Source organism: Bufo gargarizans, chromosome 5 (genome assembly GCF_014858855.1).
Source record: "Bufo gargarizans isolate SCDJY-AF-19 chromosome 5, ASM1485885v1, whole genome shotgun sequence".
Classification (NCBI taxonomy): Eukaryota; Metazoa; Chordata; class Amphibia; order Anura; family Bufonidae; genus Bufo; species Bufo gargarizans.
In genome coordinates, this window is record NC_058084.1 from 179,280,080 (window position 1) to 179,303,537 (window position 23,458).

Genomic DNA, 23,458 nt, shown 5'->3' on the forward strand with positions numbered 1-23,458 from the left:
CATGTCCATGGTTTAACCACAAGATGGAGCTACAAATAGTTGTATCTGAACATTTTTAGGATACATGCGACTAGTATGCAGCACTTATTAAGATAAAGCATTTACATCTAATACTTTCCTACATCCTGACAAAAATATCAAATTAATATTTATAGTCTGTAGCATAAAGCAATATTTTACTGAGTATGCATTGAAATGTTTACATTTCTTTCAATAATGCAGCCATCTTACATACATGCAGGCTTCTGATTACTGCTTCTTAAAGTTACATAAAAGATTGTAATCAACAGAAGTAATGAGATAGCCAGGAGTGGCATTCTGAAATATTACTCAGTTGAGTTGCCACTCATTCTAAAAACTCTCATGCTAAATTATAGAAAATATTACAGGAAATTATATTTTGTTGGAAATCGGTTAACTTCTTTTTAGATTACTTTTAGGGTCAATTCACACGTCCGTTTTTTTTTTCCTGATCTGTTCCGTTTTTTTGCGGAACAGATCAGGACCAGTTCTGGACCCATTCATTTTCAATGGGTCCTGGAAAAAAATCGGACAACACAATGTGTGCTGTCCGTTTCCGTTGCTCCGTTCCGCATGTCCGATTAAATATAAAACTTGTCCTATTCTTTTCCGCAAAAATCGGATCCTGGTACAATACAAAGTCAATGGTTCCGCAAAAAACGGAAGACATTCGTATGTCATTGCGTATGTCTTCCGTTTTATGCGGAATCCGTTCCTGGAAATTAAATCCTGCCCACAGAAATCACTTATTCACTTATTTTTTTCAATTTTTTTCAAAGAAATCCAAACAACTTTATTTGCTTTGTGAAATTTATACATGTTCCGGATCCGCAAAAAACGGATGACATACGGAAACATTTTCAGGAACAACGGATCCGCAAAAAACGGACCGAAATTCGGGATATAGAAAAATACTGACGTGTGAATGTAGCCTTAAATCTTCAACATGGAACAGTTCTATGCCAATGCAACCGCCAAAGAATTTACCTGGAAATCCACAATCCAATACTGGACGAGGCAACTATCATCTTCTCCGACTGTGTAGAAGGTCAAATAATTTGCACCACCAGAAACTATTCTCCACTTAAGTGACACCACTGGATCTTCACACAAGCCCCTAGATCCAGTGTATTCACCCATGAACCTCAGCTTAGCAAACAGCATGGCCCAAAAGGTACCAAAATGTATTCCATCCTGCATGCCACACAAAAATATTCTTTGGTCATAAAAGAGAGCACCACACTAATGTATGTCGTTACTTATGGCATATACCTGTGATGGCTAACCTCTGGCACTCCAGCTGTGGTAAGACTACAACTCCCAAGATGCACACTTGCTGTTCTCAGAACTCCACAGAAATTAATGGAGCATGCTGAGAGTCGTAGTTTCACCACAGCTGGCGTGTCGGAGGTTAGCCTTGGCTGGATATACTCAAATCTTCTGTGGCTCATGTAAACTGAGCTGTGTGGGTATCATCAATGGCAGGATGTAAATTTACTCTTGGAAAAAGTGCCAAAACTGCAAGATCTGAAAGTGAATCTACGGTAATAATATATTGTGCTTATATTTCAGGTCGTAGACTCCAGACTTGTTTCTGTTTTTGATGCTAGAGAGTTGGAGTTAGTCATCGCGGGTACAGCAGAAATTGACTTAATTGATTGGCGTAATAACACAGAATACAGAGGAGGTAATGTACACCCATTTTATACATCTAATAGTTTATTCTAGTGGAGAATATCTCTGCGGCAATGACACTCAACAGAGTCTGTAAAAAAGCACACAGAGGCAATGTAGCTCTATATTACAGCAAAATGCCACAGATTTCTACCCAATACACTATGTACACTGGAGACAATTATTCAAATGCATCTAAGGCTCTGTTCACGTCAGTGTTATGGCTTCCATTTATAGCAAAATTCTAAACACTGTGCCAGATCCATCACATGATGGACACAAATATATATGAACAGAAATAGACATCAAGCATATGTGATCACACAACAAATAATCCTAGAAAGTCAAGGGGCTAGTCCCATATATTAACCTTTCAGCATCCAACAAATGGGTCAGATGCCGCATTTCACCTATTAGCCACCTATTGTTCATCATAAAATGCGCCACTAAATGTATCGTGCTGTCTTCGAAAACAAAATCAGCAAAGGCAAGTTCACACACGGCAGTTTTTAATGCCAAAAACAAGGATTAGATCTAAAAAAGTTTTACCATTATATTTTTTTCTGTCACTAAAGTTGTTTTCTGTTCCTTTTATATTGATGGCCTACAGGGGTACACCTAACCTTTCTGTTGTCTGAGGTGAAAAATTGATATGGCACCCCCTCCCCCTCCACTCCAGCCTTACTGTTTGTTATAGACATATGTGGATGGACTTTACATACAGCACTACAAAACATAAGGAGTAATACAAGCACTACTTACCTCTTACTGTACATCCAGTGATTTCTCCTCTGTAGATGTTCAGATGTTCCCTTTCCTCTTCTTCTCCATTTGGACCAGACCTCCCTGACAACTTCTTTCAGCTGTGTCTCATCCCTGCAGAGTTCAACCTCATCCTGGTGCCCCAATATTGTTACCCGGCTGCTACTCCTGCGCCTGTGCAGAAGTAAAACTGTGTCTGCTGTGCTCCCCAATGCCCCCCTAATACTATACTGCTGAAATGCCAGTGCCATACAGAAAGCACTGCCCCCCCCCCCCCAGTGCCCCAAGACTTCCCTCAATAGTAATATGTGCCCCTACAGGACCCCCAATAGCAAGACTACTCCCCAAGAGTTCCCCTATTATAAGTAATGACCTCCATATTGTGCCTAATAGTAATAATGAGCTACAGTACCCTTGAGTATTAATAATGCCCCTATAGGGCTTCTAGTAGAAATAATCAGTGGAGTTAAGTAGAGAACGGTTTCTGGTGGTGCAAATTATTTGACCTTCTACACAGTTAGAGAAGATGATAGTTGCCTCGTACAGTATTGGATTGTGGATTGCCAGGTAAATAATAATAATAGTGCCTCCAATAGTAACAAGGCCCCTCTATAAGGCACCACTTTAGGGCCACCAGTAATAATAAGCCTAATCTATAAGGCACCCCTATAGAGTCCACAGTAGTTACAAGGTTCCCTATAAAGTCCACAGTAGTTGTAATGCCTCCTATATTGACCCCAGTATTTATAATTCCCTTTTGTAGTAACTCCAGGTATTTATATTTCCCCCTGTAGTAGCCCCAGCATTTATAAAACCTTGCTGCAGTACCCCCTGTAGTGCCTACTGTATTATCATGCCCCTGTGGTGCCAGTACATATAATGCATCTCCTGTAGTGCCTGTTTGTGTAATGTCCCCCTGTAGTGCCCCCCATAGTATAATTCCCTCTTGTAGTGATAATGTATAGATAATGCTTTCAGCCCCCTGTAATGGTAATATATATAATGATCTCCTCTCCTGTAGAATAATGCCCTTCAGTAGTGGTAGTATATATAATGCTCTTACCCCCTTTTAGTTGTAGCATATACAGTATAATACTTCCCATACCCCATAGTATAATGCCCTGTAGTGCCAGTACATATAATGCATCTCCTGTAGTGCCTGTTTGTGTAATGTCCCCCTGTAGTGCCCCTCGTAGTATAATTCCCCCTTTTAGTGATAGTATATATAATGCTCTCACCCCCCTGTAGGAGTAATATATATATATATAATGATCTCCTTTCCTATAGTATAATGCCCTTCTGTAGTGGTAGTATATATAATGCTCTTACCCCCTTCTAGTTGTAGCATATATATTACTCACCATCCCCTGTAGTATAATGCCCCCCCTCCCACCGTTGTGATAGCATATATTATGCCCCCTGCCCCATAGTATAATGCCCACTGTAGTGGTATAATATATAACACTCTAACCCCCCTGTATTGGTAGTATATATATATAATGCTTTCCCCTTCTAGTAGTATATATAACGCTTTTACCCCCTTCCCCATAGTCCCCCTGTAGTAGTACAACGCCTCCTTTAATGATCCCCATCCCCCCAAATAGTCTCCCTGTAGTGGTAGTATATATAATGCTCACACACACACCCTGCCCCCATTGTGCCTCCCAATACAGACAACATGTATACATTTAAAAAAAAATGTACCCATGTCCCGCTCCATTCCACCATCTGTAATGCAGGCCACAGGTCTCTTCCGATCTGCAGCCTGATTTGCCACATTCCAACACAGCGGGACGGAGGCATTCATGACCACATCATTCTGATACCTGGCACAGAAGGTTGCAATTATGCCATTGCAGCCTTTTGCTCCGTTCTACTGCCTCATAGATTTCAGGCCTGGGGACCTGCGGCCTATGAGGCTGAACAGCATGGATGGGAACCATAGGTTCCCCTGCCCACTGTAAATTTCTGCCCCCTCAGAGGCAGGTCAGCCGCCTCCTGAAGCGAGATGCTCATCTCGTCTCATGGCAGATGCGGCCCTGATTGCCTGTCCTCAGGACATTAGATTTCTGAATGGATGTGTCAAACCCCCTCTGATCTGCTATTTGACAACCTCTCCGGAGGATAGGCCATCAATATAAAAGGAATCAGAAAGGCCCTTTAAGATCCACTTCTGGTTTGGCTACAAAATATATGACACAAATTGAAACGTCAGTACAATTGACGTGCTGGACTCTCCATGGGTAAGCTAGATGGAGGCCAGCAGTATTTCCGAGATTTATGTTTATACAGGCTAGGGCAGCCCGCCCATTAGTGCCGGTGACATCACCAGGCTCACTGCTAGGCAGACGCTTCTGCCTAGCTTACCCTTGGAGAGTCCGGTAGGTCACTGGATCTCCAGAAAAAGCCCTTGCCCTTTATAATTTAACGCAGGGCAAGGGAGAGCATTGGCACATGAAATGCTCTGATGCTCTTGTCAGAGGGGCTGAGTTGGGGAAGAAGGGAACCCCTTTAAAATTAAGTAAACCATATATACCAATGTCTGTTTTTACAGTCTGCTCTTCCATTCTGCTTTTCTAGGATATCACGATGGGCACATTGTCATCCGGTGGTTTTGGGCAGCTGTGGAAAGATTTAACAATGAGCAGAGGTTACGACTTTTACAGTTTGTGACTGGGACATCTAGTGTGCCGTATGAGGGGTTTGCAGCCCTGCGAGGAAGCAATGGACTTAGGCGCTTTTGTATAGAAAAATGGGGAAAGATAACATCTCTTCCAAGGTAATAGACTTGATTTATAATATTACATATAGTTATCAAAAATATCTTGTCACATTATGAACTCAAAGGCTGTAAAGCAATTTTATAAAAAAAGAACAAAGAATCTGGCAGCAGATTGTACAGTCCAAAGCAAGTAACCACTTCCCAGTGCAGAGAGTAAAGGTCCCTTTACACGGGCCAATTTTGCAGGCGATTGTTGGTAAGGAAGCGTTCCTTCCTGCAAAGCTCCTGCCTTCAGTGAAGGAGACCACTGCTATTACATGCAGCAATCTCCTCCATGGTATGGGGAGGAATGATCGGTAATGCCATCACTCACCCCTATACTGACTCGTTGTTTGCTGGCAGCAGAGGCTGTTTACATAGTATGACGATTTAGGTGACCACATGAATGAAGCGATTACCCGATGAACAAGTGTTTCGCTTGTTCATCAGGTAATCGGCAGCACCTTTACACCACCAGATAATCGTTAACGAGCGATCCTATGAACGCTTGTTAGCGATCATCTGGCTGAGAATCGGCCCATGTAAAGGACCCTTAACCAAGGCCTCCAGGGATTATGTCTTACGCTAAACACTTGACCAAACTTTCAGAGAGCTTATCACTAGTAAGCTTGGTCCTGGACATATGTTTCCCTGCTGCAGATAAAAAGTGCCCCCAAAGAAAACATGTATGGAACTTGAGGTCTAACAATAGGAGGTGCAGAGATTGCAGTCTGTACGGTAACTACTTGCATTCCTCATGTAGTAACAATTCTGGAGCATCTATTCTTATGACTGTCTGTAATGGCTAACCTCCAGCACTCCAGCTTTGGTAAAACTACAACTCCCAAGATGCATATTTCTGCTCTCAGAACTCAATACAAATGAATGGAGCATGCTGGGAGTCATAGTTTCACCACAGCTGGAGTGCCGGAGGTTAGCCATCACTGCTGTCTATGTTGTACTATTTGCATATTATTACCTGTAGAAGTTTATGAATGAGTTGCTAGCAGTTTGTAGTGGAGGTCCAGCTGCACAGTCTGACACTGGCGACACTGATTGGATAGTATAATACTGTGCAGGGACAACCCCCACCCAACTGGTAACACCCAGATGGACCTTCATTGCTTACTGTTAGTAATTTATTTGTAACCTCTAGAATGAATAATAAACACATGGTACAACACAGAGTCATACGAATAGATGCTTCAGAATTGTTATTACAAGGGACATGCTAGTAGTAGCTAAAACAGACAGGAGAGGTTACAGGTCCTCTTTAACCTAAGTGCCTAAAAGGTTCTACTGTCCTGCATGAGAAGACTATTATTGTAAATGGTACATGGCAGGTGAGGGCCTTTGTTGTTAACAAAGTACATTGTAAATCTGATGACCATTCAGTTCAACAATTATGTATACATTTTTAAGCAATGAAGATTCCTAAGTGGGTCACAGAAAGCTTTTGTATTGGTAGAAATAAGACATTTCACGTAATATGTAATTGTAACTGGTACAAAGGATGTGCAAGGATTGTCTATAACAGGGCTTTTTCTACTCAGGCATGACCAACCAAACCATGTCAGGGCCAGTAAGCAATGAAATATTTCTGCATAGTGCCCATATTACCTCTGTAGCTATGTAAAGTAAATACCACTGTGCAGTACCCCTATTAGAACCAATACCACTGTGTAGCACAACTAGCTTCCCAGAACAGCCAAAGAAATATCAGTGCAGTACAAAATTCCTCCCTAGTAGCGCTAAACAAGTCACAGTGCTGCACCACTGGCAGCAGCATTGTCCCCCTTCCCATGCCTTCCTGATTAATATCAGTATTGCCCCCCTTCCTACCTCTCCCACCCTTGCAGCATCATGTTATGCTAGAGGTAGGACAGAGAGCGACCTTTACTGCAAAGAGGCTGACATCCCCGCATTATGTGTGCAGATTGCTGATGTTATATGTGTGCTGCTGCCAGGAACCTGCACCTCACTGGTCAGTGAGCTGTGACTCACTGTTGAAATGAGCCTCCTCACATTTTGAGACGTGCTGGTCTCTAGTAACTTTAGGGTAGTCTGCAGCTTACTTTTGAAGTAAGTCTGTTGTCAAGCAGTGGGGATTTGAAGTCTTTTGGCCTTGGCTAGTGAAATGATTCTGCTAATGACGGGAAATTTTAGAAAACAATTATATTAACTTGTCTATTTTAAAAAATGTATACAAAATGCACCATCTCTTCATTTTCTGCAGGGCGCACACCTGCTTCAACCGCCTGGACCTTCCACCGTACCCATCTTACTCCATGTTACATGAAAAGTTGTTGATAGCAGTTGAGGAGACAAGCACTTTTGGACTTGAATGAGCAGATGCAAGAACTTCTCCTATTTCCTGACTTCACCTTCCTATTCCACAGGCACGGGTTGTCGTTGTGGTCTTGATTTCACATTGCATTTTTATTTAACTATTTATTTTATTTCCTTTGGCGTTCTTGTTACAAAAGGAGCTACTTATAAACGTGCATGGGGAACTGGTTCCCTTCAAGATCTTATCTTTGTGCTTTCCTTCTCAGATTTCAGCAATCTACAAAGCCGTATGCAATATAAAACAAAAAATATAAAGACAACTGGACTCAAGGCTCTGTATATCTGTGCATACCTTCAAAATAAAGTTAAAACACAGCTGCATCTAGCAATTCTGCAAACTAATATTTGGTTGTGTCTCTGCTCAAGATGAGTTCTGCACTTTATGGCCATGTAATTCCAGATCTTTCCACACATACAGATTTCATATTCTGTCTAAGCTATGGCCAGCCATCCTGCGAATGTAGGCTAGTGGAATATTATTTCCACATTTAGGTTTTTTGATTTATTTCTTGATTTATATTTACTTTCAGTATTATAAGGGTCCATTGGCTTTTATTAATGACTTATTAAAAGTTATGTTTTAGAATTAATGGTATTTCTGTGAAGTCTAAGCTATGGCCAATGTAAGAACGTAATAAGAGAAAGATACCGTATATCCATTCAGCTGCCAAGGCATTTGTAAAGTACGGTAAGTGTAGCTTTCATTTAGCTGAACATGAAATTTAGTTTCTCACATCTACATTCTACAGTTTAAGGAAGTGAAATTATTCTGGTCACACAAATTGTTAAAATCTAAAACGTGGAGCAATCATCTGTACTGTATGTGACCGAATGATCATTAGTAGAGTTGTTAAGGCGCGTACCGTTCTTTTTTTGTCAGCAGTAGTTCCCTGTTTACACGAGGCAATGTGCTGCTAATAACCAATGATCTTCTTACCCACATAAAAGATGTGATCAATGACAAACATTTACTTATTTGTTGGCACTGGATAACTTTGCTTGGGGCAATGATCAAGCGTACCTGTCTTTCACCCAATGATCACCCCCTGTAACTGGAGCTTGCCTGAGTTTAAAAAGAAAATTGTAAAAGGCAGGGAAGCTGTTAAAATAATAATAGAAGTTATACTCAGTTCAAACCCTCTCTGCTCCAGCACTAATACTCCCTGCCACCATGACATCATGCCCTTGGCTGCAGCAATGAAGACCTGTATACTGCATGCGACCACTCCAATCACAGGTATACAATATGAAGAAATGGAGGGGATTTGAACCTGTGACTATAACTTATTTTGTGCATTATTTTAACATTTCCTTGCTTTTAAGTTTTTTTTTTAATACTTGAACAACTCCTGTTAGTGACTATTAACCCTTTCATGACTGGGCACAAAAAAGGCTATACTGAATTATTTAAAGGGATTTTCCAGTTATGAAGATTTTTAGGCAAGTGCCTGTAGCCTGCCCCCTAAAAAAGAAGATTTATACTTAGGGTACTTTTGCGTCTGTGGCATGCCTGATCTGGAACAAATGCCAGTTGTTGGATGGACAAAAACCATTGCATACAATGTTTAGTTTTGTCAGGCTGAAACCTGGCATTTATGCCGGAAAGCGGCCGCATCACTGGCTCACTCCATTATAGTTAATGGGAATCTGGCGGTAAACTGTAGATAGGCGGTGACTAGATTTAGCGGTGATGTGCTGCTTGTGGTCACATCACCGCTGAATCTAGTCATTGGCTGGAGCGGTGCATCTCACCATGCATCTCTGGAAGATGGAGACAGCGGAGGCCTAAAGTGGCATTGAACAGGTAAGTATGAATTTTCTGTTTCAGTGGGCAGGCTGCTTAAAAATCTTAATTACCGGAAAACTCTTGTAAGGTGAATCCAGCCTAAAGGTTCTCTGCTTTGGACAATCCATATTTGGTAGAACAGTCCCTTCACAATAAACTGACCACAATGTGTGTCCTCTAGCTGGCTCCCCCAGAAAATCAGCTGTAATCTGTGGGGAAATCTGTCAGCTAGGTCTTGGCCGTAGGTTTTTGTGCAGTTTTTGAAGCCAAAACCTGGTCAGATTCAAAAAGAGGAGAAGCAGCATATGTCCTTAATAGTTTCTCCTCTTTTATGATACACAACTTATTTTGACTTAAAAAAAATGGCAGATTTGTTGTCGAGATTTCTGTGACTAAAAAAATCTGTTTTAGTCATCTGCATTTTTGAATTTCTGCACCAAATATGCTGTGTCTGAATTCCCCCAGTGCCTATTTAAATCAATGGTTTGTCTGTGTAATACAGGTCAGGACAGGTTCTAATATTCAAAAGTCCTCGTCATCTGCTTCTATTGCGGTTGCTTCATGACTAGCTTTTGTCAGCAATGTTTGGGCTCAAAAGCAAGTGACTCATATAAACTAAAGAACAACTACATCATATTATTAAATGATGGGGAACAATGAGCTGTCAGTACTTTGTGTTATGTACTGGAAAGGTGATGGACACTAAGCAGCTGCCTGTCCTGAATCTGCAAACTTTCGTACCCACTTTGTCTTTTGTTTCAAGATGCAACTTCACGAATGACTAGAAGGATATTTTTGAAAGTCAAAAGTCAAAATTTGTTCAGTTCATTAAAAAACAAGACCAATAGCAATATGTGGAAATATAGTGTATTGTCATCTTATATTGAGAAACTATAATAAGACGAGGTATGGCCCAATGGAGTAGGTGGCCGCATGGATCCGAGTCACACCCACCAGCAGCCAATGGCGTGTGATTTTACCACAAAAATCATATGGCCATTGGCTGATGCTTATTGACATTGCTTGGCCAAATGCGATCAGCCTCACCGCCGTGCCGTACCCCTTTCCCATAAAGTACATTTATGAACTATCTACAGATTAGGTGATAAATGTATGTATACCGGGGAACCAACCACTGAAACCACCAGAATGGTGGCTCCCATTGTCTCCTCTGAATGAACCAGTAATGCATATACCTGAATACCATTATTATGGAACTAACAGTGATAGACAAATGCTGTACTCCGTCAATCCTATAGAAGTGAACAGAGCAGTGGTAACACACCCTCTGGATAGGTGACCAATGTACTTATGGGAAAGAGCCTCGATATGGCAACAGGTGACTGACTCCTACACGTGTGCTGTCTGCATCATTTTGCAATCTTATTGAAATGAATGGGTCCGCATCCCATCCACATTTTCTTTTGGGCTTAAAAATAAGCTCATGTACATTCGGCTTCACACATATTATTTTATTTCATGACAACTCCTTTTATTTTCTCAAGACAAAGAAGAAGATGTTCTATTTCACTGCTGCACCACCTTGACCAAAAACTGGAGATGACCAAACATGATCTGCCGAGTCTAGTTACACAGATCTGATTCTACAATAAAGTTAGTTTAAAGCTTCTTAAATTCACAGTTCACTTAAAACTCTGTAAAATTACTTTGAGCCCTAAGAACTTAATATGTGTTCCAGATCATTTCACATGTAGGTGGTATAACTAGCTAAGGACTTAAGTTTCACCTCAAGTTTTATAGGGCACTTGAAAAGACTTATTGGGTAAGAGAACACCATCCTGGATTATATTTCATAGGACATACTAAAGAGTACCAGACCTACCCTGGAATATCTGCACTCTGTATGGTATGTTAACATAGTATGAATAAGGACTAGCTTTGAAATCTACTCAGGGAGAGAGATAACTTCAAGAGTTTGAAATTATCAGGGCTGGTTTTGACATTGGGCAAACTTGGGCACATGCCACTGAAAATTCTGGTTAAACATACTCTATGAAATGGTTGACGTGGATAGCTCACAGCCTTCTCAGAATGAAAAAGGTGCTCTAGTCTTAACTGATCACCCAATCAAAGTAAAAAATATATATAAGACTGGCACTCAATATGTGGGTCATATAAACACAATTTAATATTGCAGCAAAAAAAAAAAAAAAAGAACAACACTATAAAAATAAGTCTGCTTGGGCCAACTCTAACCATCCACAGTTCCGGATTTCCGGATAAATGTATACCTGTGGGTAAGATGGAGTGGAAGCAGCAGATTCCCTGGAGGGGAAAAACATTCCATAGACTATACACACTGGACGGTTCAGTCCGGCAGAGAACAGTCACTGTTATCAGAGATAAAGATTTGCCAAGTGTGTCGCTGGCGGTTTGGTGTAGGTGGTGGGTAGTGTGGGATTAAACATCTTACCGGTAGGAAGTCAAGACCGGCAGTTGGAAGTCCCGTCCAGCAGATTTCTACTCACCACACCGTGCGGCTTTTTCTCTTTCCCTCCGCGTCCTCGCTTGCCAGTGAGTCTCACGTGATTGCCTTTGGGAAATCGCGAGAGTAGCCTTTCAGTCCCGCTTAATAGGTAGAACAGCACTCAAGAAGAAAATAAGTTTTGGAACAATCTATGTTATTTCTTAGATAATCCGCGATATATCCAGTTTGGTACAAAATCTTTATCTCTGATAACGGTGACTGTTCTCTGCCAGACTGAACCGTCCAGTGTGTATAGTCTATGGAATGTTTTTCCCCTCCAGGCGTACATTTGGGGATTTGAATATATTGATGTGCATTCAGTGTCATCTTTCAAGCAGATATCATCAGGACTAAAAGGACGTTCTTTGCAGGATAATTATAAGACCTCTCCGCTACAGTGATTCAAGGGACTTTATGTATAGGGCCCTGTATTCTACTGCGATCACATTGCGTTTTTTATTGTGATTGATTGTCATTTTATCTGCTGCTTCCACTCCATCTCATCCACAGATGTACATTTATCCGGAACTGTGGATGGTTAGAGTTGGCCCAAGCAGACTTATTTTTATAGTGTTGTTATTTAAATTTTTTTGCTGCAATATTAAATTGTGTTTATATGACCCACATATTGAGTTCCAGTCTTAAATATATTTTTTAAACATACTCTATGTTTGTCAAGTCAAGGGCTTTGATAGGCAGTGGGACAGTTGTAAGTCAAGGGTCAACAAACACCTGAAGACATTTCTGATTCTAGGAATTATGAGAGTGGAGCTGCCAGAGGGCCATATGAGGGCCATTAAAATGGTGTATTTCACCCAGAGGAAGATGGGTGAGAACAAGAAAGGCTGGGGAAATAGTGTTTTTCTGCTGTGTGTATCATCCAGGCTGGTATTGAGAGGTAATTAGCAGCCAGCTGAGGTGAACAGGTAAAGGTGGGGTGAGCTCCTCAATCAGAGCTCCCAGTCTGGGGAAGTTTGGAGGCTGCGCCAAGGCCTGTGGGAGCCAGGACCCTCTAACCCTTTGTGGGGTAAGCACTGAGTTGTGTTTTAGGGAGCTGGGTGGTAGACCCAGACCCCGATAGAGAGGGAAAACTACTGTGTAGTTAATAGACAGACGCTGAGGATTTATGTTTATGGCTTACGGTTTGATGCCCGCAAAAGTGACAGTGAAGCTGGTTGAGGCCAGTTTGCACCCAAATCTGCAGTGTCGGAACAGCTTCTCGAGGTGTGCCAACAATCTAAGCTGAGAAGACGGCGATCCTGGAGAGCTAAGTGAATCTGAGTTGTCACAGAATATACTTTATAATGCCAAGATTATAGCCTGCATGACTGTAACCACATTCTGTGTGTGCATACAGTGGAACATAGCAATTCCAAGACCAAAAGGTGCACTTTTTATGACAAAATGAAGACTAAAGGCATCAATTATAAGAATATGTGGGAAACCAGAACGTCTTTCTCAGATACCATATACAGGAAGCGAATGTTGGTTCCTGTTTTGGTTTTACAAAACACAAGTGCAGAGGTGTAATAAATAGTATTTCAGTTTACTGTATATTGTATTATAAAAACAAGACATGGGTCCTAGTTCCCATAGAACAGATAACATAAACTACAACTCTTTGGTTCTGCTTTGGTTATTATTATTTTTTGCTGCCAGAAATCTAATTTTAGTAATCTTCCTGAAAATTGGCTCACATGAAAGAAAAAAAGAAAAAATGTAAAATATAACTTTTAATCATACATAATAAAATATGATATAGATGACCCCCACATAAATTGTTTGTTCTTCAATAACAATATATGCCCACAAAAAACTTGTGTGACTAGATATACTGTAGCAGATACATAGGCATAACAGGGGCAAGTTATATACAGATGATACCATATAAACACACATAAGTGTGGGTCAGTTGAGGTTACTCACGGTTCACGTGATTTAGCAGTAGCGCCACTTGCTGATATTACTCACTGTTCCTGTGATTTGAGACCAGCGCCCACCAGGGAATGCTGTCACTGGAGAAAGTGTTGTCGGGAGATGACCTGTCCCTGTTTCCCTTTAGGCTATCCCTGGGCGACCCCACTTCTCAGTGGCTAAACCTTTAAAGATGTCCTAGAAAGCCCTGAATAGGTTTGTCAAGCCGAGTCCCGACGCATTTCCCCATTAGCGATGGCAATGGTTCATCAGGGGAAAAAGTCACAGATAAAGTCACAGATACTGGCTACCAAAGTAATACCCGTCGAAACACTAGTAAAGGTGGTAGACTTAAGGATCATGGGGCAGCAGATACAATCATTTCCGCATATAAAGGTGCCGAGCGGTTTTCAATCTAGCCAAGTGCCCCTTCCATGAGGTTTTGTGTAATGACTATGTACCAATCTGTCTTTTATTGACCTACCTCTTATATAAGTGACTAGCGGTTGTATGGGGATGAGATCACTTATATCAGGGTCGGACAAAAGGATCCCCCAATACCTCCTTAAAATACCCAAGACCCGTGAATTTTGTTTATCAAATGTGCCAATTATCCTCATGGTCTTGTCTTCCTTTCTAGGACAAGGGCTAGAGGCAAGGAGGGGAGTGTCTGTCTTTTTGTAAGGAGTGTGTAAATGCATATTTCAAGATCTCAGGAGAATAGCCTCTTTGGGAGAAACGTTCTCGTAAATCCCTCGCTTGTGTTCTAAATGATTAGAATGTAGAACAATTCCTTCTAATATGCAGGTATTGTCCCTTAGGGATGCCATTTTTTAGACCAGAGGGATGATAGCTGTACCACCTCAGGAGACTATTGGTCAATGTCGGCTTCCGATACGTCTCAGTACATAGTTCCCCATTTTCTTAGTTATATAGGTGTCAAGGAAGGCGGTACATTGATTATGGATCTCGTGTGTGAATCTGAGGCCTATATCATTAGAATTGAGATGCTGCACAAAGGCCTTAAAAAGGTAAATAGACCCATCCCACAAGATCAGAATGTCATCAATGTACCACCCCCAGAAGATGACATGGGGGGTCCGTTGTTCGTAACATTCACTAAACACTATAGTATCTTCCCACCAGCCCAGGAGGAGATCAGCATAACTGGGTGCACATGGGCTTCCCATTGCGGTCCCCTTAGCTGGTGGAAAAATTGGCCATCAAACAAGAAATAGTTATGTAAGAGAATAAACTCCAAAATTTCCGATAAATAACTGTTATGAGCCTTATATTGTATGCCCCTGCTTTTCAGAAAATATTAAGTTGCCTCTAGGTCACACTGGTGTGGTATACTGGTGTACAATGCCTCCACATCTATTGAGGCAAAGTATATGTTGTCATCCACTGTGATATTTTGTATCTTCATCATAACATTTGTAGTGTCAGGTATATAACATGGTAAAGATGATACAAAGGTGCTAAGAATTGCATCTATATATATGTTATTATTTTGTGCCCTGAAACTTAAAAATTAAGAAGGCAGTCAGTAAGTGAATACATAAGTTATTTTTTTTGTTTATCCAGTTTCCGTAAAATTAAAGACTAGCTTTTAAACTATTGTGTGATCTTCTAAGTTCAGAAGAACCACTTGTACTCTAGGGGGCGCTGGCATCACTATACTCTTTGTATCATCTTGCCGGCATCTAATAAGTCCCTGCCTCTGGTACACACATAGAAACCATTAGTCTTTAAAGGGAACCTGTCACCATGAAAATGCAATTCCATCTGTAGGCAGGATGTTATAGTACAGAAGGAGGTGAGCAAGATGGATATATAGTTTACCGGGAAAATTGTCAGTGAAACTTGTAATTTATTCATATAAACCTCTGATCTTTTTAATCCTTGGAGTCATGTGGGTGGTGCTACTCAATAATTGACAGCTAAGGGCCCTGGTGTTAATTCACACCGCAGGAATCCTCGTGTTAATTCACACAGCAAAAGTCCACAGAACTCAAAAACATGCCTGGCTACCAGCTGGCAGCTCTCATGCAGCTCTCAGCCTTGCAGTATGGCAAAACTCCTCAGCTTCCAAACACAGAGCTTCCACATCTCCACTATCACTTGGAGGAACATACCACACCGAGCTGAGCTGCTGGCTGGGTTTTTAAACCCAGCCCAAAACCTGGCCTGGACGTGGGGAACAGCCACCCACCCTGCTCTTTGGCTGCTCCCAATAAGAACCGGCCCAGATTGGCTTTACAGCCACACTAAGTAAAACAGTGTCAGCGAGCACTAGCTGCCGCTGACACACAAAATTCCCGGTTCTTATCTCACCAAGGCCAGGAACCTCGGTGACACGTACCTTCCGTCAATGACGGACCCTTGCACCTTCCTACAAGCACTATATTCAAAATCTTCGCGAATTCTGTGGCGATATTCGCGATTAAAATTCGCTATTCGAATATTTGCGCCCAACACTAATCATAAGCATGTGCAAATAGATGAGATGTAATTTGAGCATGTTGCTGTCACCGCCAGACATCTGAGAAGCTCTGACAGACGTTCTTCAGAACCTCCTGCTTGAGGTTCTTTTGTTTTGCTTTCATTTTGTCATCTCGTATCCCTCTCTCAGCTGTCATCTAGTTGCACTGATTGCATCCCTTAAAATCCCCTCCCATACTGCATCACTTTGCGGTTTATACAACTTCCTGGAGTGGGTACATGCTGGATGCTACAACTGATGCTTCTACAGATAAGTCTGTTCATTTATTTGTGTTTTCCTGTTTGCTTGATCCTATGTGACCGTGACTCCCTCCGTATTAAGTGTAGGTAGCCGGTGGTCATGTCCCCTCACTATTATAGGGTGTTCAGGTGTCATACAGTCGAGGCACGAGGGCATGCAATTTTCTATCATAGAGATCTTTGCATGGGCTGAGAAGACAGGGAGAGTTTCAGGGCTTAAATAGGGGTCTCCCTTTTGTTCCTTAGTTTCGGATCAAGCCAGTCGGATCCTTATTTGTATCTTCTTGTTTTCTGTTACACCATCCGTGACAGTTGCAACATGAAAGGTCATTATATTCGTGATTCAAAGCCTCATCATATTATAGGAAGTACAAATGAAAACAACCAGCAGGCTGCCCTACTGCTGCAATGCCGCCAGTACCAATTTTCTAAAAAGTGTCATTTTGCACAGTTCCAGGCACACAAGCAAGGCTAGATCGAGACTGGTGGTGACCTGTGGGCAAAATATCCGGTTGTTAAAATTACAGCCGAATCAGAGAACTGTGTTGCTGGCTGAATCCCGATCCATAGCTCGGCAGCGGTGGCAGCAGCAGCAGAGCAAGGGAGAGCTGTCTCCCTTTCCTGCTCCTCTGATAGGCTGCAAACCTAGTGCCTGCAGCCTATCAGAGGCTGGCGCAGGCGGAGTGATGACATCATCACGTACGCCTGAGCCGAGATTTGTACTGCGCAGAACACAGGACGGTAGAGGCCTGCATTGCTGCCAGCATGGAGGTAAGCATTAGTGTTTTTTTTTCTTTTATGTGGCGCGCTATGGGGGCATTGCTGGCACATGATGGGGAACACTATGGGGCATTACTGGCACATGATGGGGGCATTACCGTCACATAATGGGGGATACTATGGGGGCATTACTGGCACATGATGGGGGGGATACTATGGTATAATTACTGGCACATGATGGGGGACTCTATGGGGCATTACTGGTACATGATGAGGGACACTATGGGGACATTACTGGCACATCCTGGTGGACACTATGGGAGCATTACTGGCACATCATGGGGAACCGATGTGGGCACCTACTGGGGCATTACTGGCACATCATGGGGGACACTATGGGGGCATTTACACTGGCACATCATGGGGACATTATGGGGCATTCATACTGGCACATCAAGGTGGCGATATGGGGGCAATTATACTGACACATAATGGGGGACTATGGGGCATCTACTGGGGGTATTTACACTGGCACATCCGGGGGGTATCTACTGGGGACATTTATACTGGCATATCCGAGGTATCTACTCGGGGGAATTTATACTGGAACATTATGGGGGCACCTACTGGGGGCATTTACATTAGGACATCATGGGGGACACTATGGGGGCATTTACTGGGGGCAGTTATACTGGCACATCATGGGTGACACTATGGGAGTATCTACTGGGGTATTTATACTGGCACTTCATGGGGGACACTATGGGGGCATCTATACTGGCACATCATGGGGACACTATAGGGGCATCTGCTGGGGGCATTTATACTGGCACATCATTGGGGACACTATGGGGGAATCTTGTACTGGAACATTATGGAAGCAGTATGGGGTTGGAAGGGGTGAACACTATGGGGGCATATTATATAGGCACATTATGGGGGCACTATGGGGAAAAGGAAGGAGCGCTATTGTGGCATCTACTTGGGGCACTATAAAGGGGCATTTTATACTGGTACATTATGGGGGACACTATGGGTAAGGGGAAAGGAGCACTATGTGAGCATTATATAGGGGTATTTTATACTTGCACACATTATGGGGGCACTATAGGGATATTAGCTCAACAGTGGGCACTAAGAGGGGGAATTTTTTGTACTGGCACACAGAACGGAAGCATTTTTGAATTAGTGCACATTATTAGGGGGCATTTTTTGTACTGGGGCACATTACAAGGGATATTCTTTGTGCTGGTGCTCATTTTTAGTGGTCAGTTTGCCCCCCACAGTAATACTGTTCCAAAGTTTCACCAATAGTAATAATTATCTGCCAGAGTGCACTTAGTAGTAATAATGTCCCCACTATGCCCCATAAGTAATAATGCTCCAATAGTACCCATAATAGTAACCATGTCCCCCAGTAGTAACAGGGGGACATAATGTTTTACACTTTTAGTGTCAGGGGCACTATTTGCTGGGCGTAGTTATTTGCAGGGCAGTGTCTGCTAATAATTATTGAAGGACACTATCTGTGTTGTACTAGTGTTATCAGGGGGTTTATCTGTTTTTGCTGGTTAGTATTGGGGAGCACAGTGGGCACAGTACTGGGGGCTCTATCTGTGTGGTACTGGAATTTTCAGGTGTACAGTTTCTGTAGTATAGTATTGGGGAGGATGGAAAAGTAGTAACCTAAGATGTATTTTTGTCAAACTGCAGAGACGAGAGATGGGTGAAAAATTATCATGGCGGTCTGGTCTGAAGGTCTGAAAGGAGAAGAAGAGGAAAGAGAACATCTACATCAGAGGAGAAGTCACTGGATGTAAGAGGTATGTGGCACTGTATTCTGGATAGCACTGAATATTATGTGCATGCAAATATATCTTTAGTGCTAGGTACAATGTGTATGAAATGTATATGGAGTAGGTAAATCTAGTGTAACTGCACCCTATATGGGTGTATATTGTATATGTGATTATGTGAGTGTCTATAAAGTCTGTTTAGCTATGCATACCTCCCAACCATCCCAGATCAGGCATAACTACTGTTTGGGGGGCACATTGGAGACTAGGCAGATGGACATTATGTGGAGTTAGAGGTGTGGGCCAGCGCTTTAAAAAAACTTGTTGTGACGAGCTTTGCACGCCTCTGATAGTTTAGCTCCTTGGGCTTTTTGAAAGTTGGGTGGTATGTGTGTGTAGTGTATATATAGTGTATTTATGTCTTTGTACCATTTATATGGTGTATTTATGTGTATGTGTGTTGCAAATATATTGTGTATGTATATATAAATATATGTCGTGACGCTGCATGCCTGCCATTGAGTAGGGAACCTGTTGCTAAAAATTTGAATCCGACCCCTGCCAAAAAGAGTGCACCAAACATAGTCCCCACATAATAGCATCATGGTACTCAAACAACAGTGTTGAAATAGAGATAGAACAGTAGAGATCCATTGCATTTGCTCCTTTTACCCATGCGATAATCCAATTCTGGGCATATGTGAATTTGGTATTTAGAACACCCTTGGGTGACTGGTTCGACCTGGTGTAGGTCTTTTTTAACATAGAACATTTTCAATAAATTACACCACCCCTAAAGTGAAAACTATAGAAAATTAAAGGGGTTGTCCAGCCTTTTGTAAGTAATGGCACTGCTTCAACTGGAGTCAATGGTAGAAGCGCAGCAATGACAGCGCTGTCCACAACAATGCTTACGTTGCAGTCCAGTTCCAAATTCCAGTGAGCTACACTACTGAGGCTAGACTATCACCAGGGGCAGACTGGCCATAGACCTTACAGGGAAATTTCCCAGTTGGCCAATGCCCATGGGGCCACCCAAGTCCTCCTCTCTACCACTGGCCAGGTACATAATGAGCTCTTAGCGGTAATTAACACTGCGAGAACCACACAAGGCCTCCTGAATACAGTTCTGATGGGACGGTATTTTGCACTATGGTATTGCTGATCCTGCCTATTTGTGTTGCCCCTTCTTCTGTTGATACATGGGGCCACTTTTAAGATTTTTTTTTCCAGGGCCACATTAGGTTCCCAGTCCACCCCAGGCCATCACTTACAGGCTAGACAATGCCTTTAAGAAAACAGTTACACAATGTGCATATAATGGAGAATAGGAACATAGGAGAACCCTAAGCACATTAAATTCCTTTCTTTACCCATCACAACAAAGTCTGCTTAGAAAAGCCTGCAGAATGATAGACAAATGTAAAATTGTAAGTGAAATGCTGCAATTGTACTTGAGAAAGCATATCAGTGTGTCAATATTCTGCGCACTTCCACTTAACCATGTTTAGAATAGGGTCTTTGATAGCTCAGGTCACATTGTGCAGCAACATGGCTTGTTCTGTAATGATAAATGACGTCAATGTAAGATCTTTCATAATCCTTGATATAAAACACGGAAATGTCATGAATCTTCTCCATTGTGACATATTTTTAGGTCTAATTGCATTTGGTTCATGTTATGCCATACATTAGCATCTTCCAATTGGAAAAGAATTATAGTTATGTACAATACACTGACACAGATAACTGCAAAATAATTATGTAAAAGATTATCCATTGTATATACAGTACATTAGGGATTAAAAAAATAAACAAATTTATCAAAAAATTACACCTCAGCCTTAAAGGGGTTCCCCGAGCTTTTAATATTGATGATCTAGCCTCAGGATAGGTCATCAATATCAGATTGGCGGGGGTCCGACACCCGGCTACCCCGCCGATCAGCTGTTTGAGGAGACGGCATGCAGTGCACCCGTGCCGTCTCCCCTCTCTCTTCCTGCTGCCGCTGTATGTCTATAGGACAGCAGCGCTGAACAGGAAGAGAGTCAGAAGACGGCACGTGCGCACTGTGCGTGCTGTCACCTCATACAGCTGGTCGGCCGGGGTGACGGGTGTCAAACCCCCGCCAATCTGATATTGATGACCTATCCTGAGGATAGAGTCGATAAAAAGAGTGATGGCAGCATCTCCAATCCAACAAGGTTTATTCACAAGTGGTGCATGAGACAGTACAAAAGGTCCAAAAATGCAACATTTCGGCTACATGGTAGCCTTTTTCAAGCTACTTATGAAGTGTAAAACAGGAGTATATGAAACACATTCAATCCCTCCTCCCATACCAATATGCCAATAGAATAGTTAATTACACCTATGTTAATTAGATCCTCCAATGGCTAGTGTTTGTGCCTTAATAGTCATCACTGGCCACCAATCAGTAAAAGCCCCATTACCTCCGGAAGGATGGCTGCAGCTGGACACCCCACATTGCGTACATATGTGTCATCTTGGCGTTCTCCTATTCACAATGCGCACGCTCGATGTGGTTCTGAATTGCCCACCTTCTAAACTGTGACGTATCCCTGTCATGTGCTTCAATACAGATCACATGATCACATAGCTCCAGTCCACGTGACCAGGGCTGGCCTTAGGTGTTTAGGCGCCCTGTGCGAGCTAATCTTGTGGCGCCCCCCACCCCAGTTCACCGAAAAATACACAAAGAGGAAAACAATCTTTGTAACAAATTGTTTTTTCTAATTACAGATAATTTAAGTGCAAGTGCAAACAAGTACAATCATAACCAGTGTCACCCATAGTAAGTCTCCTGCCCCCCTTAATCATACCCTGTCACCCAGAGCCAGTCCCCTGACCCCTCAATTAGACCCTGCCACCCTTAAATTAAGAGTGACAGACACTGGTTATGATTAAGGGAGGCAGGGGACTGGCTCTGGGTGACACTGGGTATGATTAGGGGCGCAGGGGACTTGGTAAAGGTGACAGGGTATGATTAAGGGGGGCAGGGGACTGGCTCTGGGTGACACTGGGTATGATTAAGGGGGACAGGGGACTGGACAAAGGTGACAGGGTATGATTAAGGGGGACAGGAGACTGGCTATGGGTGACACTGGGTATGATTAAGGGCCTTATAATGTGCCAGTAAAATGGGACCCCCAGAATGCCCCCCAATAATGTGCCAGTAAGTCTCCCCATAGATGCCAGTATCAAGTGCCTCTCTCCTCCCCCGATGTCCCAGTATCATAGTGCCATCTCGCCACCCCAAAGTGCCAGTATCATTGTGCCATCTCCCCCCCAATGTGCCAATATCAAGTGCCTCTCTCCTTCCCAACCCCCATGTGCCAGTATCATAGTTCCAAACCCCCCCCAGGTGCCAGTATCAAGTGCCAAACCCCTCCATGTGCCAGTATCAATTGCGTCTCTCCTCCCATGTCCCAGTATCATAGTGCCATCTTGCCCCCCTAAAATTGCCAGTATCAAGTGCCTCTCTCCTTCCCACCCCCATGTGCCAGTATCATAGTGCCAACCCCCCCATGTGCCAGTGTCAAGTGTCTCTCTCCTCCCCCCATGTCCCAGTATCATAGTGCCATCTCCTCCCCCAAAAAGTGCTAGAATCAAGTGCCTTCTCTCCCCCCCATGTCCCAGTATCATAGTGCCATCTCCCCCCCAAAAGTGCCAGTATCAAGTGCCTCTCTCCTCCCCCCCATGTGCCAGTATCATAGTGCCACCCCCCAATGTGCCAGTATCAAGTGCTTCTCTCCTTCCCACCCACCCCCCCATGTGCCAAAATCATAGTGCCATCTCCCCCCCCATGTGCCAGTATTAAGCGCCTCTCTCCTTCCCACCCCGCCATATGTGCCAGTATCATAGTGCCATCTCCCCCCTCCCAATGTCCCAGTATCAAGTGCCTCTCTCCTTCCCACCCCTTCCCCATGTGCCAGTATCATAGTGCCAACCCCAACCCATGTGCCAGTATCATAGAGCCAACCCCCCATGTGCCAGTATCAGGTGCCAACCCCCCTACCCCCCCCCCATGTGCCAGTATCAAGTGACTCCCGCTTTCCCCATGTGGCAGTAACAGTCTGGTATTAAAAAAAAGACATAAATAACTTACCTCCATGTCAGCGATGCGATGCAGGCCTCTTCTGGCCTGTGTCCCACACTGTATGTCCATGCTTGTGTATTCAGTGCTTGTGTATTCTAATTTAGCCTGTATTTCAGAAAAGTTTCTGCTGGGACTCAAGGCCACGACCTTCTGTATCAGAGACAAGGCACTTGACCACACAGCTATAAGAGCTGCATAGCCATTGACTGAAAAAATATGAGACTTCAACTGTAGACTCGTTTATATCTTTGATAGCTAGTATACATCCATACATATGATATATGATATATCTCTATATATATGATAGCTGCCTCAGCACACC

The 23,458-nt window shown here is 42.9% G+C and overlaps 1 protein-coding gene across 1 annotated transcript in view; it reads left to right on the forward strand.

Moving 5' to 3' along the window:
- Positions 1-7,580, forward strand: part of HECW1 (HECT, C2 and WW domain containing E3 ubiquitin protein ligase 1) — a 227,039-nt gene extending 219,459 nt beyond the window's left edge. Inside the window, exons 25-27 of the mRNA XM_044294350.1 lie at positions 1,594-1,708; positions 5,038-5,236; positions 7,455-7,580. Coding sequence (XP_044150285.1) covers positions 1,594-1,708; positions 5,038-5,236; positions 7,455-7,566 — 426 coding nt within the window. The 3' untranslated portion in view covers positions 7,567-7,580. The remainder of the gene's footprint in view (positions 1-1,593; positions 1,709-5,037; positions 5,237-7,454) is intronic.
- The last annotated feature ends 15,878 nt before the right edge of the window (positions 7,581-23,458 follow it).